Genomic DNA, 14,707 nt, shown 5'->3' with positions numbered 1-14,707 from the left:
AATACAAACTTTGGGTGTCCAAAAGACACAGGTTCACATCCCTCCACATGTCCCTTAAACTCTCTGAGGCTTGTATTCCTCATTGTCAAGTGGTCATCTTCGATCTCATGAAAAAGTCACAAGGATAAAATTGAATGATACCCAGCAAGTCCTGGGGCCTGTGTAGGCAGGGGCTTAGGAAGTGTCAGCTCTACTTCCTATAAACCAGGCGTCCGCCTGTACTAGAGGGGTCTAGTGTCCTGTCCTTCAGACACAGCCCAGGAACCTGGTTCCTTCCCATCTGCTACTGCTCCTAGCAGATCTTTTTCCAAGGGTCCCTCATGTATGTGGCTCTTCTCTCTTGATATCCAGCAGTCATCAGCCCTTTACAATGATCATTCCTAGAGTCATTGACACAGTCCCTGGCATGTTGGAGGAAATCACAAAGTGGTAGCTATTGTGTGGCTTTACTATTATTGATTCCACTAAGATTTAACTCTTATCAACCCATCTCTGCCACCTTCCTGATAACTGAGTGACCTTGGGCAAGTTATCTTACCTCTCTGAACTTCTCATTTGTGAAAGGGGCATCATAACACTTAAACCTCGTGAGGATTCAAGATAATGGCTGTAAAGCACTTGGAACTGCGCAGAGAGCTCGGTGGGTGCCTGATGAACGACAGCTGTTTGTGTTACATAATTATTGTATCTTGTCTCCCCAACTAGACTGGGGACTCTGTCAAGACAGAAGAACACCTGATTCCTCTTGGGCCTTGCTGAGTGACCTGGCCTATGGGAGGTTTCGGGGAGTGCAGGTTACCTGGCTGCCAGCCTGGGCCCCACACCTCCTCCTCAGCCCCGCTCACCAGCAGGATTTCGATGGTGCCCAGGATGTACATGGCCCCAGCAAAGGTAGTGCCGAGGTAGAAGCAGAGGCCCACGGCGCCCCCAAACTCTGGGCCCAGAGACCTGGAAATCATGTAGTAGGAGCCACCAGCTGCAGAGAAAGCCTAGTATCAAAAGAGGGCACAGGGCACTGGGCCGCCCTAAGCGATGACGGGGCTCAGCGACAGAGGGCAGAAGAGGCTGCTCTGGGCCTCAGGCTGCAGCCCCAGAAAGGGGACCGGTGGGAAACCCAGCCAACCATTCTGTGCGGATTTCGCAGCACTAATTACCATGTTGCTAACTACCCCTCTAAGGAGGTCATGGCTCGGAAACTCGGATGGTGAAGAGAGGGTGTCAGGTCAAGGGGGTACGGCTGCCACTGCCCTTTCCAACCCCAGCAGTGGCCTCCCTCTCCCTTTGCCGATGGGGCTGCTCCTGCCTCGCCCATAAGTAGTCGGAGCCCAGGCCCCTGGTCTGCAACATTGCCTCCCTTAGGTCCTGATGGTCCCCAAAGCCCAGGGCACCGTCCCTCCTTCTGACCACCAGGACCCCCCTCCCTGGAAGCCCCCAGCACATACCAGGCACAACACCGTTAGTTGCAATTGCACTCATGGAAATGGCCGTGAGCATCGTCTGTGAGGAAAGAGATAATCAGCGTGGTGGCTGCAGGGGCCGCAGTGGCCTGGGTGGAGGCCAAGCGTATACCCCATAAACACCAGCCAAACCCACAGGTTCTCTTCTGCCGAGCTTCTCCCTGGGCCCGTTCCAGCTGCTCTGTGTGCCAAGTCCTTCTTCTCAAGAAAAACTCTTATTCACCGTGCGAGTGGACGGAGCAGGAGCTGCGGCACCAGAGAGCTCTGGAAACCCCAGTGTGGCCCCTAAGCAGCCACATGACCTGAGCCAGTTCAGTTTGCTTCTCTGGCCTCAGTTTCTTCATCTACAAAATAGGTGCAATAACTTCTGCCCTGGGTACATTGCCTGCAAAGCTGTCTCAAAGTTCTATTCGAGGACATGGAAGCATGTCAAGAATTTGGTGATCAGTGAATATTTGACTTTTGAGAGAGAATGGGAAGAATTCAGTTGCAGTGTTATTTGTGATATATAATTTCATTTTTGTGTGTTGAAATCTACCAAAATGTTAACTTTTATGGGATTATAGGTGAACTCTATTTTCTTTACTATACTTATTTTATCAATGAATCTGCATTTAATTACTTGTGTAATTAAACACATTCACAGATCCACATGAAGCCTGGTCAACAGCCATCAGGGACGAGCCCATGAGATGTGGAAGGGCCAGTCAGACCTAATCTACTCTCGGAGATCACAAGCAGAGGTTCCTATAAAAAGCTCAGGTCCCACACTCCCACCCTCCCACCTCCCACCCCGGGCCTCGGCCACGCCCCACCGTCAGAGGTGGGTAGTTTTACTCACACAGGAGCAGCAGATAAAGACCATGCAGAAGGACTCCATGATGCCCGCTATGCCCACCACCCAGGTGAGCCGCAGGAAGAGGATGACCCCAAAGATGTTCTGCAGGCACGGGAGGTACACGCCCATGAAGGTGCCCATGCGCGGGGCCTGCCAGGGAAGCCAGCGTCAGTATCCAGAGCCCCCACTCATCACCAGCACCTGCCCACTCCTCCTCTATGTGCCCACTCTCCTTTCCTTACCTTTCTCATCTCTTCATCCTTCTGCTCTGATTGTGTGTGTGTGTGTGTGTGTGTGTGTGTGTGTGTGTGTGTGTGTGTTGCGGGGACCAAACCCACAGCCTCATGCCTGCTAGGCAAGCGCTTTTCTACTCTGAACTACATCCCCAGCCCTTTTTATTTTTTTCCCTTGAGACAGGACCTCGCTAAGTTGCTGAGGCTGCCTCAGCCTTGCCATCCTCCTGCCTCAGCCTCCCACGTTGCTGGGATTACAGGTGTGCACCACACTGCCGGACTTCCTTCAGATCGTACGCTCTTTCCTTCCTCTCCTCCATCTCCCAACTCCCCTTCCATCTCCGTCCTTCCTCTCCCATGCTGTCCCCTTCCCCTTCCTGACTCCCAGATCCCGGCCTCTGTCATCATCCCTCCATCCACGCCCGTTCCTCCCCAGGCCCCACCTGCACTGGCTTCTTTTTCCCGCCCTCGTTGTTTTCTGCCTCTTCATGCTCCCTACTTCCCTGGGGCAGGTTGGTGTAGTTGGCCAGGCCACTGAGCAGGGAGGACACCATAGGGCTGGTGTCCATCTCCTCCTGCAGAGGAAGGGTGTCAGGGTTAGGAGCCTGGGGGCCAGGGGAGGGGTGGGATGAGCTGGACGGTAGGGAGCAGAGCGAGAGGTGGCGCAGGAAGGGGACCCATGAGGAGGCGGCCAGGGCACGGGGGGAGGAAGGTGGCATGGGAGGGAGGCAGAGAGTGGGGGGGTGAGCCAGCGAGGGAGAAGGAGAGTGGGGGGCCCAAAGCAGAAGGCGGCCCGAGGGCGGGGTGGAGAGGGTGACCAGCTTCCTGAGGGAGGGCGGCGGCAGCCATGAAGGAGGAAGGCTGATGCTGGGTGGGAGTGAACAGCCCGAGCGGCCCACCTCGAACAGGGCCATGTTCTTGCCGTCATACTCCTTCCCCCTCTCCGCGTCAGTGCTGTTGATGAAGGGGCTGCTTTCCTTGGGGTTGCCATCACCTGAGGAGGCAGAGAGTCAGGGTCTGCCACCAACTGTTTGTCCTCCATCCATCTGGGCATACAGTTGTGTGGCCACTTTAACTCTCTGCACGTTGGTCTGCACGTTAGAAAAATGGAGCTCATACTGTCTCCTTTGCAGGACAGAATCATAAAGAGCCCAACACGCTGCCTGGCAGAGTGAACATGTGAGTGCTTCCTTGCTCGTGGGAGGTCCTACCTCATTCAGCGTACCCCAAGACTCTCCAGAGTTCCCATTTTTTTTTGAGGTGCTAGGGATCAAACCCAGGGCCTCACACATGCTAGGTAAGCACTCTGCTGCTGAGCCACTTCGTCAGCCCTTTTTTTTTTCATTTTGAGACAGGGTCTCACTCAGTTGCCCAGGCTGGCCTCAAACTTGCAATCCTCCTGCCTCAGCCTCCCAACTAGCTAGGATCACAGGAGCATACGACCATTCCACTGAGAGTTCCCTTCTTGAACATAACCAGGGCCGTCCTGGTGTTTCAGAGTGGATACGTGTTCTTCCTGGGGAGAAAGGCCAACCATGCTCTCCGAAGCCCCAAGGACGCTCCATGTCTTGGAGAAGTAGACCCCTCCCCCGACCTTCATTCACCGTCAGTCACCTGGATGTCTACCGTGTACCAACGTGGGGGAGTAAAACATACAGAATAAGATACTGTCCTTGTCCTTCAGGAATCAACCCAAGGCCAGGGGAGAAGAGCAGTAATCAGGAATTCCCAATCTCGAGTGAGAAAGTCTATGAAAGAGGAACGAGGCACCGTGAGAACCCAGGAGGTTACTCGGCCCAGCCTGGGAGGTTACGGAAGCCTTCCCAGAGGAAGTGACGTGTCTGCTGAGAACTGAAGGATGAGTAAGAGCTGGACTGGGAGGCAAGCAGGGAGGGTGCTCCAGGCCGAGAGGACAGAGAACAGTATGTCCGATGGCCCAGAGGTGAGCGAGAACAGGTGGGTTAGAGAAGCAGAACCAAGTGTGACCTGCTGGATTCGAGGAAGGGGCCTGTGGGAGGGCTGCAGAATAAGAAGGCGAGGATGGGCCGAGGGAGGTAAGCGCACAGTGAGCCCGCAGACAACTAGAGGTGATCTTAAAGAATCTGGGGGACAGTGGGCAATCATGAAGAGGTTAACACAAAGAAACGTCACGAACAGACGTGTGTGTTTTAAAGCAATCACTCTGGCCTTTAGGCGAGGAATACAGGAACTAGAAATTTGGTAATTCAGGCAAGGGCTGATAATGACCCAGACCAGAGCAACGTGGTGCAACGAGCAGACTCAAGGGTTACTGGCACGTTTCTATGTCAGATGATTGGGAAAGGGGAGAAGAGAAGAATCTAAGATCATGCCTGTTTCCACCATGGGTGAATGGGTGGTGGAAGTGCCACCTTAATAAGCTGAGAGACAACAAAAGGAGCAGCTGGGGGTGGGGCACCTGCTAAACTGAGTTGTCGGTGAAGCACTATTGGGAGCTCAGGTGGATGTATCCAGAAGCCACCTGGATCTAAGGATCAGATATACCAAGGACAGAAGCAGGGCGGAGACAGGAGATCAGGGCAGCCTGTGTAAACGTGTGTAGGACGTGTGTTGAGCCACATGCCTGGCTCATGCCTTTTTCAAGGAGAAAGTCCCTTGGCGTGAGAAGGGGGGCCTCTCGGAAAGACAAGAGACCTCCGTAGACAAATTCCATCTTGTTACTACCCGTCCCCAGTTCCAGGGCTGAATCCCAGCAGCAGCATCTCTCTGGACCTTAGAGAGACTCCCCAAATCCCAAGTGAAGTTGAGGCCCTGTGTACCCTGGAATCTCCAGTCCTCTCCTCTCTTGGAATCCCTCTCTTCCCATCCCCATCTGTTCAAATGCTCTGCATCCTTTTCCTTACCTCCTGGAAGCCTTCCTCAATTGCCATCCAGGGCCCATTTCCAGAGCACAACCTGGCCCTCCTTTAAACACACTTCTATCCTAACTAAAAATTGGGCCACAGGAAAGAAGTAATACCCACCTATTCCGGGAAACCCACCACCATCAATCTCCTGCCTCCACCTCCACCTCGCCCATCAAGGTGAGGTTGCTTAATAAAGAACCAGCACCAGCTCTTTCTTCTCAATATGAATTCCTGGGGAAAACACACCCATTCCCTCCTGCTTGGGAGCCCAGAACATAATAGATGCTCAGGAAATAGTCTTTGGAGGTAAATTCTCCAGGTCTCCCTTTATGACCCCGGGGCCTCAACAGAGCTGTCCGCAGCCACAGAACAGAAAAAATAAGTCAGGTGGATTCCCCCCTATTTAAAATGCTGTTAAAGTGTCTTCTGCTCCCCCCACAACATGGTGAGCACTAGAGAGGCTGAGGGGCATGGAATGAGAGGACATTTCCTAATGGTTAAGGGAAAGGGCTGGCGTCGGGAAATCTAGGTTCCAGCCCCAGTTTCAGGGGCTCTGTCTTCACCTCTGGCAAGTCACTCTCCAAGATTGCCTTCTCTTTGCAAAGGGATAACTAACAGTGTTTCATTCATAGGGTGGTTGTGGGATTAACTGAAATAATGCATGTTGGGTGTGCCTGGCACCGAAGTGTAACTATTAGTGCTACCATCGCAGTTACAATTATTAGCACCCCTGGTGCCTACCAGTTGGGGCTTCCCATCCCTTAGCCGTCCCTCAGCCTCAAGATTTTGGGGTTGTTCTGTCTTCTGTCTGGGTCCCTCTCCCAGAAGTGTCCCCTCTTAGGACCAGGACCAGACATGACAGATCCTCCAAACTGCCTTTTACGCCCCCTTTCTAGTCCCTCTTCCTTAACTGGAGGTAGGAGTGGGCGGGGACCCCATAAAAGACAGGAAGGGGGCATGCAGGCCAGAGACCCCGTAACTTGTCGGCCCTGCGCCGGTCTCCATGGTGACCGCGCGGGCCAAGAGCGCCGCGCCGAGCCGAGCAGGCCACGCGCCCGCAGCCGCTTATGTAACGCGGCGCGCAGCGCAGAGCCAGACTCCAGGCCGGATCCGGCCAGGAGAAGAGGGCAGGGGAGGGGGCGGCTCGGTAGGCTAGTCCTGAGTCCCGCCTTTCCACCCGCTGCCTGGGCGGGACGCCAGGCTCCTGGCCTTGTCAGCCAAGGGCTGAATTTGTCCCCTCCCTGGAACGCCCAGCGCACTAGTTGAGGGGATGGGGAATGAGCTCCTGAGTTCTCAAAGGAACAGGACAGCTAAGGGGAAACTCGTCCTGATTCCCCAGAGCCAAGAGTCGGGGTGCTGGGGGAGCGCCGAGCGGCGCGCGCGAGAGAGGCAGGGCCAGACCGAGGCTGAGCCCTCCCCGCCCCCGCCCCCGCCCCCTGGGAGCTCTCAGCCCGAATCGGCTTTCAATTAAGCTGCGGCGGCCAGAGCTCCCGGGGAGGAAACAGGCGAGCGGCGGGGCTGACGGAGCCTCCGGGGGCCTGGGGCCGGGCCTGGGGGAATCCCCGAGCCCGCTTGAGGAGGGAGAGGGGGCGTAGACCCCAAGAGGAAAGGAGATCTGGACGCTAGGAACAAGACCCTTGCATTTTTCTTTAGCCCAGAGGAGCCCTCTTATCCGGGCCATTCTCACCTCCCCGAGGTCAGCATCCAGCTCTTTCCATACAGCCCCAGAATTCAGAATCAGAGATGCCAAGGGTTCTTGGTCCCTCTTTCCTCAATTCCAGGAAGTCCTTAGCTCCTCCTACCACCTTTCCAGGCTCCCCTGGGATACCTTCTCTTTGGGACCCAGAATGCCTGACACAGGTTCTGGCCACTCTAGTTCGGGGTCCTGGACCCTATACATATAGGGGAAAGGTCTCCAGATGGACCGGTTACAAAACATATAGAAACTAATGGGGAGAAGCGAGAACTATAAAGAGTTCTTAGTTGGACTCCAGCTTCAAACACAAAGATGCCTCTTTACCAGGCCTCCAAGACCCCATGAAAACCCCAAGGCCCAACAAAACCTTGGTAAAGAAAGTGGGTGCTGAGGGATTGGGCCATATCCCATGTCTAGGGAAGAAAAGAGATTACTTTGCAAGCTGAGCCCCTGTCACAGAGTGGAGGCATGTGAAGGGGATCCCGGATGGAAATAAACTACCCCCCCCCACTTTGCTTCCTGAGCACCGTGTCTGCATGCCAGGCGCTGCCGCAGACTCGACTTTGCCAAACCCCCTCCCCCTGCAGCCAAAGCCCGCGGGGGGAGAGGGCGGTTGCCCAATGAGGTGACCCCAGGGTCACTGGAGAGATGGATGAGTTGGTCAGCTGGTAGTTCTGGCTTCTGTATACCACTCAGTCCCCAGAAAAGAATGGGGAAGGGGGTGCCTCAGACAAAGGATCAGGGACCCCGGTGTCCCCAGCCTTCCTTGAGGCCACTTGGCCCTGACTGGGATCCAGGTTTGAGAAGCTGCTGGAGTCTGGAGGACCCCAGTCTTTCAGCTCTTGGGGCCTTCGGTCACCCCCGGGAGAGGTCCACGGGTGTCTCAGCCCTGAGGGTCAAGAAATTGCCGGGGCGGGGGGGAGCGTTCGAAGGCGCTGAGCGCAGACAGCAGGCGCGGGAGGCGCGCTAGTGCGCAGGGGACGCAGCGCCGCTGGAGGGTGGGGGGTGGGGGCGGCTGACAGCCGTGATGGATGGCTGAGACCGCTGGGGGGCGGCGGGGGGCCTGCGAGCCCGAGGGGGTGGCTGGCCCCAAGACCTCAGAGAAGGAAAACCGCGGAGGAGGGCGGGGGAGAGCGGGAGCAGCAAAAGGACTTGGTCTGAGCCCCTCTGCTCCCGGCGAGTCTCCGCACCCACCGCAGCGCGTCCGCAGTGTCCGCGCCGCGGCGCCTGGGATTCAGCTGCTGGGACCCCATTTCTGAGGCCTCACTAAGAAAGCTAGCAGAGCTAACTAGAAAGACTACCCCCTGCCCCGCCCTGGAAACCACACTGTCGCCCCAGGTTACCAAGGGGAGGGGGGAAGGGAAGAAAGGAGGGTGATCTTGCTTCCCGTCCTGAACAGGAACCCACGGGGAAGCGAGAGGAAGAGGGAGATTCCGCAAAGTAAAACTGAAAAATCTACGGAAGAGATAGCTTCAGGCTGAGGTCGGACCTCGGGAAGCCTTGGGGGAGGGGGCCCGGATTGCACCAAGTGTCCCCTTAAGGGGATACCGCAGCCCAGACGGGGTCTGTCATATGCCCCCAAATCCCCATAGCTATCCACCCCCCCACACACCTTCCAGCCAGAAGTCTCAGAGCAAGAGACTGCAGCAGACTGCGCCCCCCGACACCGCCGGTCCCTGCTCTGCGCCAGGACGCCAGGGTCCCCTCTCCGGGAAAGGAGCCCTCCCGCCCGTCGAGCTGCATGTCAGCCCATTCTGGCCCTTCCATCCCCTTCCCACCTCTTTCTCGGCTTAGCTAACCTAAGTCTGTCCCCAGGCCACGGGTAACGACAACCCCTCGGCCCCAGCTCTGCCCCCGGGCGCGGCGCATTCCAGCACCTCGGACAGCGCGTAGCGCATTCCAATGGAGCTAAGCTCCAGTCCGCTGCCGGCGTCCACCACCCGATCAGTCCTAAGATCTTCCCTAAAGGAAGCCGCCCCCGCTCCGCCTCTCAGCCGGGTACTGACTCCTTTCCTCGCCGCCCCCTCCCCCGCCGCCCCCGGACCACTGCTTACCCGGGTTGGCTCCCCCATCGCCGTCCTCGCAGTCCGTCAGGTTGTTTAGCATGGTGGCGGCGCGGCGCCGGGCCGGGGATGGCTGCGCCGCTTCGCTCGCGCCCCTCTGCCCGCCTTCGCCGCTCTCTGGCTCGCTCTAGCTCTCTCGCTCGCTCTCTCGCTCGCTCTCCGCTCCACAGAGGAAGAAGCTGCAGTGCCCGCCCGCCCGGCGCACACACACTCGCACACGGACACACGCTCACACCCGCGCGCGCCCCCTCTCAGCAGCGGCGCTGCTCACCTCATCCCGTATGCAGGAGGCGTGAGCCACTGGCGGGGTTTTTTGGGGGGGAAGCTGTAGGGAGGGAGAAGAAGGGACGGGGGGCGGGCAGAGCGCGCCTGTTGGCCCCCCTGCAGGAAAACGGGGGCCCTGAGCGGGTGGGATAAAGGGGTTGCGGCGGGGGGCGGGCCCTCTCCTCCCTTGAGCAGACGCAGCTCCCCCCACTCTCCAGCGCAGGCGGGGCCCGGCACGTGGGCAGGTGCCATCCCGCGCCCTAAAAATAACGGCAGGGAACTAGGTCGCGGCCGCCGGGAGGCGGCCCCGCAGCGGCTGCCTGACTGGGGGTCTGAGATGACCCCCAGAGGGAAGATGAGGTGGCGAGGGGGGGGCGCCATGGAATATGGGGCCCTAGGGAGCCTGTCTGCAAAGCTGGAGAGGCCAGCCCTGAAGGGAGGAGGAGACTCAGACTCTTTCCGACTGGAGACATCTAGAACCCAGGGCCCCAAAGTGAAGCGCTGTGCTACCCCGCGCCTGGAGGGGTTTGGGTCACTGGGCTGACTGGCCCACCCTGTCTTAAAATGGGTGGGGTGGAGCCCAACTAGTTACAATGCACTCTCATTATGCTTAGACTGACAGGAGTCTCAGCACCCCCACCCACTGGCCCACCCAGGACAAGTCCCTGGAGTCTGCAGACTGGGACGCTCTGATGTTAGAATGATCCCAGGATGAGAAGTGGTCAGGAGGACAGCAGACAGCAATGATGTTCCAGGGAGCACTGACTTTCCACCAGGGATGGTGCAGCCTCCAGGGAGGGCACTCTGGCCTAAGGTTGGCCAGAGACAGAGTGGGGGAGGGGGGATGAGGCTGCCAGTTGGTTGGGGACCAGATTTTCTCCTGGGGCAGGAGTGTCTAATCCCCTAATCCAGGATTGCTTTCTGAGGCTCCCACAGCTAACATGCTCTCTGTGTTTCTCCTCCCTCTCCTGAGATCAGATCCCAGAAGCTTGATCATCCCAACACCCCTAGAATACAGGTTTGAGTCAGTAGTGGAGAAGTCTCAGAGAGTGGCCCTAGAACGTTAAGACCTCTGAGTCTCTGGAAGATCTAAACATGCGAGGGAATGAACAAATGAAGGGAAAATATTTTCAAACTCACCCTAACTCCCAACACTAGTCCTCTAAATTCCAGGAGAGTTACAGGACCAGAGAAGGATCATTTATCTTATCTGATGCACAGCTTTCATTTTACAGATGAAAACACTAAGGATCAAAGAGGGAAATGACTGCCTATTGCATAATTGCCAGTGAATGGCAGAATTCAGTCTAGAATCCAGTTCCCTTTACTCCAATTTAGGGCTCTTATCCTTGAAAGAACCTCACTTTAATCTGGTCTTGCCTTCAATAGAAGAGACAAGGATACAGTCATATCTAAGCTGCTCAGTGGCCTCTGGCTGTTGGTTCCTAAAAAAAGGAACAGATATTGGGTCTGATACGAGCCTTTTCCTTTTTATGCTCAGGCTCCAGAGATACAGAGCTGGAATGCAATGCACTCTTGATTTTCAATGGAAAGGAGGCCCAGAAGACCTTCAAGGGTCCTAAAGAGCTTTCCATATCCATGGAGGCCCTGTTATAAGACAGGACCATTCAGAACCATGGACAGGGTTCACTGCGCCCATTCCGATACAAATTTGTCCACGACTTCAGATTGGGTCAACCATGGAGTGTTCAATTACCGACTCAAAGATGCTTCTGAGGGACCCACCAACAACTGATCACTGCCACTTGGTTTTGTAAACACCCAACTAACTAACCCTTTAGGGTGGAGAGTGAGCTATTTAGTCAAGGTGTGCACATTGGCATTCTTGGTTCTGGGGTCGGGGACACAAAAAAGTGACATGATTTTGGACTGGTGACAGGGATTAAGAGGGTAGTAGGTGGGGAAGGCCAGTGTTCAAGGAATTCCAGTGCTACACACACAGACCACTCGCAGCAGTAGCACCATGGTATTCTATTACTCTGTGGAGATGTGTAACATACTAAAAGCATGTCAAGGATGTTTGTCATACTTGACAAAAAGTGCAGTGGAGTAAAGCCTATGCTGAAGTTTTCAGCACCCCAGGTCTGGGATGTTCCCTGGGGTTATTTCCCTTAATTTGTGGCCCAGAGCTAATGTAGCTCTGACCACTTGGAGCCAAACCATGGGGAAAACCAGATCCCTAGGGAGCACAGGTGAAGGCAGAAGTGATTCTTCCTCCCTAGACACCCCATCTGTCTGCCCTCACCAGAGTTCTGACTTCAAGAGCCATATGGAATTCAGGAGCTAGTGGTTCTCTCCTGATTTCTTCCCCAGAATTCTGTGTATTTCTGGGTAAAACCAAGTTCATCTCTCTGAGCCTCACTATCTCATTTGAAAAACGAAAGGGCTAGGCTCCATAATCCTATTTCCTCCTGCTCCATATTGGCCTCAGACTAAAGCCACAGAGCCCAAACCAAAATGGGATATCCCAAGGAAAGACATCGATCCTTCAATTTATACCCCTTACCTCCCAGAGAGACTGGACCCTAATCTAGCCTCATGCCAACCCTCTGTGGTGAGGGTTTGAGAAAACACTTTCGGCACCTCCTACACTGCCAGCCTGGTACTGGCCAGTAAGAGTTGGCCCTCATCTCTGAACCCCAGGGACCCAGCTGTCTGCTCAGCAACTCTGCCTCACCCAGAGGAAGATCTGAGGCTGAGGAACCCTCTCATTAAAGCAACACAAGATGCAGAGCTGGGCAGGGTCCTATTTTTGAACTCTGAATCAAAAACTCATACCCCCTCCCACCTTATGTTTCTCAGAGAGGGAAAAAAAAGCTCAGAGAAGCTGCCTCCTGGGTATCAAGATTTGGGAACTGGAAGAGACTTTTAAAATTATTTTTCCACTCACCACTTATAATGAAATTGGAGACTGGAAATGGAAATGGAATGGAAAGAATTTTCTTTATGGGGTGAACTGGGGACTAGAATCCAGTCCCTGACCTCTATCCCAGGGCTCTGTCCATTGAACCAGGGTAGGGAACCATCTGGAGGAATCTGGAACAACCTGACTGGGTCCTTTTCCCACAGAAGGCAGACAGTGTTCCCCCACATGGCTCAATTCCTATCCTTCCTTGTCTTCATGACATCACCCCCTTGACCTACCCACCTTCCCTTAGTCACGGCCTCATGGAGCCAAAGCCCTGAGCCCTTTCCTTCACCTTCTTCTCTCCCACCTGCATAACCCATCTTCCAGACCCCAAACCCTAGCAGTGACTTGGTGAGTCCAGCACTCAGCAAACCCCACACACAGGGCTCGCCGCAGAGCACGTCAACCACCACAGTCTCCGTGGCAACCGGGGGCTTAATTAACAGGCTGCAGCCCCGTTGCCATAGAAACAGCACCCCCAACAACCCCCCACGACCCTGCAGATTCAGCCCTTCTTCCCTCTTTCCCAATCTGAACCCCTTCTCACTGCTTCCACCCCCCACTCCCACCCCACCTGGAAAGCTAAGGCCTGCAGATCTCTCTGGTTCATTGAGAAGAGAGGAGGGGGATGAGAGAGGAGAGAGAGAGAGAGAAAGAGAGAGAGAGAGAGAGAGAGAGAGAGAGAGAGAGAGAGCTGTCACCATGGCAACTGCAGCCCGTTCATAACCAGTTTGTTGCCATGGAGATTCCTAGGGCTCACCTTGGGCTGAGGTACTGGGCAATGAGGTTCTGAGTCCTGGCTTGGGGATGGAACGACTAGAGAACTCCTTGGACAGAGGATCTCTCTTTCTCTCTCTCTCTCTCTCTCTCTCTCTCTCTCTCTCTCTCTCTCTCTCTCTCTCTCTCACACACACACACACACACACACCAGTAATAGTAACAGCATCATTCTTCACAATTTACAGTTGAAGAGACTGAAACATGAGGTTTGGGTCTGGGGGGAGGCAGATAACTCTGCACTTCTAGATCTTTAAAATCACTTAGCACCTCTATGGCTAGAAGGGTGTTCAGAAAGCTCGTCAATGCTTTACACTACAGGTATGTGAACTGAGGCCCGGAGAGGGAAAACAGTGTTACCAAGGCCACAGAGTCTGAGCTGGAGTGTGGCTGGGTTATCTTGTAACCTTGCCCCCTTCCCCTAGCATCAGAAGCTGGTTCTGTCTCCATCTGTGGGCACACAGCCCAACTTCTGTTAGTCTCACCAGGTCCGGAGTTCTTCCCAGGGTCCTGCCTCCTCCCTGAGAACCTGAGGCACAGGGGGAGGTATAAAAGGATGGGGGAATAGCTTGGTGTTGTAACACTTCGTCCCAAGTCCAATTCTATCCAACCAGGTCACCACCAATCTTCCATGGTGGGCCACAGTTTCTGGCTTGCTTCTTTCACCATCTGTAGGTCAAATTGTTGATAACTGATCCTCTGGAAGCAGGAAGCACCCCAAAGGGAAACTCTCACTCCTTTGAACCAGAGTAACAGACAGCATTCCCACACATGTACTCTGCGAGATTCTCCCCAAAACCTTCCCAATTCTGCATGTGCTGCCACCTCTCCCTCTGTGTCCAGGGACAAGAGATAGGGAGAGCATCTCTCTGGAACTGACTCAAGAACAACTGTGGAAAAGATACCACCAGATGCTCAGTTCCCCTGAGGAGCCTCATCTAGTTCCCATGGAGTGACCTTCAAGCAGGAGCTGTGCGAGGCTGCACAGAGCTTAAGAGGTTTAAAGTCACCCACTCTCAAGATGGAACTTTGAATACATTCAGGTGCCCACCCCACAGAAAGACACATAAATATACACACCAACATGCCAATCAACCTACTGGCAATACAGTAACACATCAGCTCTGACTCACCGAGCACCACAGGGAGGCTCCCTTTTCAAGACTCTAACCCTCTACCACAAGCCCACAGCATCCCAGACTCACATCCACTTTGAGTGCACATCGGCACACCCAAAACCTGGGGGCTATGTCTTACTTCAATGGTGTAGAAGCTTGGGAGTGTGAATGGGAAGACTAAGCTGCCATCTTGGGACACAAGAGAGGGCCATCTTATTCCCAGACCAAGGATAGAGAAGGAAGGAATAAGGTCACACTCTCACCCCGTGGGCATCAAACACCTACTAAATGCCAAGCCCTGGGCCTGGAACTCAGAACACAAAGATAAAAGGCTATGGACCCTCTCCTTGAGATGCTCCAGTGGAGGAGACACACAAGTAAATAATGCCATCCACCGGGATTTGTGCTCCAATGTGTGGGTCAAAGAGAAATGAGTACCTCTGCCTG

The 14,707-nt window shown here is 54.8% G+C and overlaps 1 protein-coding gene across 3 annotated transcripts in view; it reads right to left on the bottom strand.

Annotated features, from left to right (window-relative positions):
• The window catches only part of SLC12A5 (solute carrier family 12 member 5), a 36,643-nt gene that overhangs the window by 20,074 nt on the left and 1,862 nt on the right, over positions 1 to 14,707 (bottom strand). For 2 of the 3 annotated variants that reach the window (XM_079127559.1, XM_079127558.1), the window contains exons 2-6: positions 3,428 to 3,522; positions 2,972 to 3,103; positions 2,299 to 2,445; positions 1,443 to 1,497; positions 846 to 976 (exon numbers count right to left, since the gene is read on the bottom strand). In XM_079127559.1, the coding sequence (XP_078983685.1) occupies positions 846 to 976; positions 1,443 to 1,497; positions 2,299 to 2,445; positions 2,972 to 3,103; positions 3,428 to 3,522 (560 nt within the window). Of the gene's footprint in view, positions 1 to 845; positions 977 to 1,442; positions 1,498 to 2,298; positions 2,446 to 2,971; positions 3,104 to 3,427; positions 3,523 to 9,163; positions 9,570 to 14,707 lie in introns of those variants that run through there. The other variant, XM_079127560.1, reaches the window with a different exon arrangement.

The sequence above is a fragment of the Sciurus vulgaris genome (genome assembly GCF_902686455.1).
Source record: "Sciurus vulgaris genome assembly, chromosome: 2".
Lineage (NCBI taxonomy): Eukaryota > Metazoa > Chordata > Mammalia > Rodentia > Sciuridae > Sciurus > Sciurus vulgaris.
Note: the sequence above shows the minus strand (reverse complement) of the source record. Positions and strands in the feature narration are given on the sequence as shown.